General features: G+C 51.5%; 1 protein-coding gene across 1 annotated transcript; it reads right to left on the bottom strand.

Annotated features, from left to right (window-relative positions):
* Positions 1-363: 363 nt before the first annotated feature.
* LOC119276544 (protein PLASTID MOVEMENT IMPAIRED 1-RELATED 1-like) lies at positions 364-4,058 on the bottom strand. Its single transcript, XM_037557628.1, has 2 exons — positions 1,850-4,058; positions 364-1,761 (listed from the first exon to the last, which is right to left on the bottom strand). Exons 1-2 carry the CDS (start codon positions 3,712-3,714, stop codon positions 627-629), a joined length of 3,000 nt encoding a protein of 999 aa, XP_037413525.1. The 5' UTR covers positions 3,715-4,058; the 3' UTR covers positions 364-626.
* Positions 4,059-4,064: the final 6 nt, after the last annotated feature.

The following is a 4,064-nucleotide window of genomic DNA, read 5'->3' as shown; positions in this document are numbered from 1 at the left end:
CAACTTTGTATTAAAATTAGTATAAAGTTGAGTCATCTATTTTGGAACGGAGGGAGTAGAAAATAAAGACTCTAGTACACATGCATCTCTATTTTTCACTCCAACCTTTTCACCTTTTGTCACCGGACCATACTTTTTCTCTTCAAGCACCTGCCTCCTGGAGAGGATCCCGCTTCCCTATCCGAACCTACTTTACGTCATATCCGATCCTACATGGCATGCAAGGCATCACCTTGAGGCTATGCATTGTACATGCCCTAAAAAGAAAAGAAAAAAAGCGCAGCGGAGCTCTAAAAGGAAAAGAAAAAAAAGCGCAGAGGAGCTCTAAAGGAACACAAGCCTGCTCAAAGCACACAAGAAAAGTGGGCTGGTACGAAACGATTCCATATGCATCGCGAAAAAAGAATTGGATTTACATGATTTGGCACTTTTAGAATTCCCTCCGATCCAAATTAATTGGCGCGCACATAGTTACTAAGCGTGCGTCTATTAATATGGATGGGAGGGAGTAAGAACATAAATTTCAGGCGAGGTTCGGTTACACAGGCGAACCACCCCAAAGGCCCAAACCCGCCACCCCTCGGCACACAAGAACTACTAGTACCTACCTAGAATCAGTAAAGCCCTCACCGGAATCTCTTATCCTTCTGGAGGAGGATATTAGGGTTCCGCTTAGATCCTGTTAGCTCACCCCATCTTGTCCCTGCTCCATGAACACGTGAAGAAATGCTCCACAGGGTGTCTCCTTGCTGACCAGCTGCGTCTTTTGTGGCCTTTGCAGTGGCTTTGGATTTCATCAGAGGATGCTTGCTGCCCTTGCCCATGCCAGCTCCCAGCAGCCATCTTGAACCAGACTGCTGTTGTGTTTGATTACCCCACGGTTTTGTCTTCTCAGGCTCACTCTTAAAACCAGCCACATGCACTTCTGTGACTTTAAATTGAGCAACAGAGTCTTCCTCCATCTTCTCTTCGTCGACCACCGATGATTTATCTAGAATCTGCTCAGGATTAGGCTCCTCATAATCTTGCTCACTGTTACCTTTCTCTGAAACAGTGCTGTATATCTTGGGCTTTGGGGGAATGAAAACCCTCTCCACCTGAATCAAAGAAAGCATCGGTGTGCCAACTGGCTCGTAATTACGTAACGGGTCGCGCAATTGAACCATGAGAGCAACCGTGAAGTTGTTCCCCAACAAACCCCATCTTCTACCAGATCTCCTGCTCTTTTTGTCTGCGGTCTGGCGTTCACCAAGTAGGTCCATTGATTTGGCACGGTGGGCAGCAAGTATTTTCGATGTACGGTCACTGAACTGCTCCTCTTCATCCACTACTCCAGAATCAAGCCTCATCCACTCATCTAGAGTGATCGATAAGCCCATCAATCCATCAACATCACCACCAGTTTGTTTAACATCCAGAAGCTGCAATCCTGCAGTTCCTTCCAAACCAAGGGACAAAGCATTCTCTGCGGACTTTCCTTGCAGAGATGAAATTTCTCCAATAGGGTGGGCACTGATGTTGGAGGGTGCCTCTTCTTCAGACATGCCAGATTGTATCCTCAGACCCTCAATAGAAAGGGCTTCAATCTTTTCCATAGCTAATGGGGCAAGATCCTCAAGTGAAACATATTCTGAAGCACTTATTGAACCCAATGACGATGACAGATCAGCACCTCTCCCTTTCTTCTTCTTCTTTCCCGAGGCAGCATTGCTGGCCCCTGCTGCCAAAGCATCCAAACTATGATTCTCCAATAGGTCATATCTGCATTGGTTAGAGTAATATGTTTTAGCCAAGCAAATGATGAAGTATTAAGAAGTCAAGAACAAGCAGGACAAGAAAGATCTCTAACCTTCCTGAAGACTCTAGAGCAGGAGAAGCCTCCCAGGCGAGCTGCTGCATCATTTTGCCATTGACATCTTCTAAGGGCATAAGTTTGTTTGCTTGCATTGAGAGCTTTTCGATTCCAACTGAAGCTAGACCATGCAATATCTCCATAATTCCAGAGCCCATTTCTGCTGGAAGTACGATTGGAGAAGAAGCCTGCATGACCAAGCTACAATTGTTCTTTGCATTCTTGAAAAGAACTGGATTCATTGACCGCAGAAACCCACCATCCTCTGTCTGAATAAACGGGCCCAAACCATCAGCCAAAGGTGGCAGCTCAAGGGGCTGCTCAGGTGGCAGGGCAATGGGGCTACCAAACCCACTTCTACTCCCAGGTGGAGAAGACTGGAAGGACTTCTCATTTAGCCCAAATTGACGCATCAAAGCTTCAGTTTCCTCGTCTTCCAGTGACTTGGCTCTAAATGTGGTGTCTATGGGCGGAACTACATTCTGCAGCTCAAGTTCAGCCTCACGTATGATTGTGGAGAGATCAAAATCCTCTGCAACATCTTCAGAACTAGGTTCTTCCACCTCATCTTCGAAATCCAAACCAAGAATACAGTCCCCAGATTCTAGAGCTTCCTTTTCAAACTGCTTCCAAAGCCGCTCTCTTGGTGACTCCGGATCACTATCTGAGGTTACCCCAAATGGACTATGAGCTATCCCAAGCATATCCAAAAACTCATTAGCAACAAAATCAGATGAAGCATCCATGCTGCGTGATCTGCTCAGCCTACTTGCGGAACTGCAACCATCTTCCATACCAATGCAGCTCAATCGCCTAGAATGCTTATCCTCTACAATTGGTGAGTCAAATTCCTCTGGCTCAACAATTGAGAATTTGTTGAATATACCCTCCAGAACCTCCAGTTCGGTATCTGCTGCCAACTCACCATCTTTTTCAAATGCGGCAGTAGGAAGCAAGGCCGCTTGGACCGATGCATCCTGCTTGTCTCCTACATCATCCATTTCAAGAGCAACATCACTGAGCTTCTCTTCAACAGTCTCCTCTTTAGCAAGATCGTCAATTAATAATGCGGGCTTGGCCGTTCCCTCTTCATAAGCTTCACCCCTTAAATCATCATCTTGATCATTCACATTGGCAGTCTCGACATGTTTGAACTGGTCTGGATCCTCGAGGGTGACCTCAACTCCCTGCTCAACCACATTGAACTCTGAACCATGACAATCACCCTCTGGGTGCACCAAGTCCCCCTCCCCCTTCCTCACCTCTACTGAGGTGCAATGCTTTGACTGTGGTGAACCATCCTCCTCGCATTCTACTGTTGTCGTCTCACCCTTGGTCGCATCAAGACCGGCATCACCAACAAAGGGCAAGGCCTTTACAGGCCTCGTGCTCGGCAAAACCTCGTGCAGCACCCTCACGTCTCGGCTCCGTGCCGGCACTGGTGATGGGGACTGCACTGACACCTGCCGCGCCATGGAGCCCCGTCTCAGACCAGCCACTTCCCCTCCCTTGTGCTGCTCCCCACCACCGCCCAAGAGCACGCAGGAAAAGGTGACATTGAGCCGCGCGCCGCGGGCAACGCCAGACAGCCGGAAGCTGGTGCTCCACTTCCCAAATCCGGAGTCGCCGCCCTCCTCGAGGTCGCCGATGGAGAGCGGCAGCAAACGGGTGAGGTCGACCTCGTGCTTGCCGAGCTCGAGCGCCGAGGCGGCGACGGTGACGACGAAGGCCCGTGGCTCGTACTTGACCGCGTTCTTGGCCCCGCGGGAGAAGTAGACGGGCGAGCGCTGCGTGAGCGGCTCCTCGAAGGCGACGGCGCCGAGGGCCGGCGCGACGGGGCGGGTGGACGCGCAGGCGGACATCCGGCGGAAGTGGACGGAGATCGGGGAGCCGTCGAGCGCGGTGGGGAGGCCGTCCACGGAGTGCACCTGCAGGGTGAAGGCGCAGTCGAGGCGGCGCCTGCCCAGGTGGGAGATGGCCGTCAACGACTTCTTCCAGAAGGACGAGGAGGAGGAGGAGGTGGTGGAGACCGAGGAGGAGTAGGAGGCGGAGGGCAGGAGCTTGCGGGAGGAGGAGGAGGGCTTGAGCTTGGGCTTGTGGCGGGCCTGGTCGGCGGCAGATGGAGATGGGGCGGGGAGCGGGAGGGAGCGGCGGCGGCGCGAGGGGTCGAGGGAGAGGGCCTTGTGGAGCGTGACGATGTCGCGCGCGAGGG

This window comes from Triticum dicoccoides, chromosome 3B, assembly GCF_002162155.2.
Source record: "Triticum dicoccoides isolate Atlit2015 ecotype Zavitan chromosome 3B, WEW_v2.0, whole genome shotgun sequence".
Taxonomy (NCBI): Eukaryota; Viridiplantae; Streptophyta; class Magnoliopsida; order Poales; family Poaceae; genus Triticum; species Triticum dicoccoides.
Note: the sequence above shows the minus strand (reverse complement) of the source record. Positions and strands in the feature narration are given on the sequence as shown.

Excerpts from the sequence above, each read along its gene's own strand:
- LOC119276544 (XM_037557628.1), bottom strand. The coding sequence starts at position 3,714 with ATGTCCGCCTGCGCGTCCACCCGCCCCGTCGCGCCGGCCCTCGGCGCC. Across the intron at positions 1,762-1,849 it reads GCTCTAGAGTCTTCAGGAAG|ATATGACCTATTGGAGAATC; the intron begins GTTAGAGATCTT and ends TAACCAATGCAG.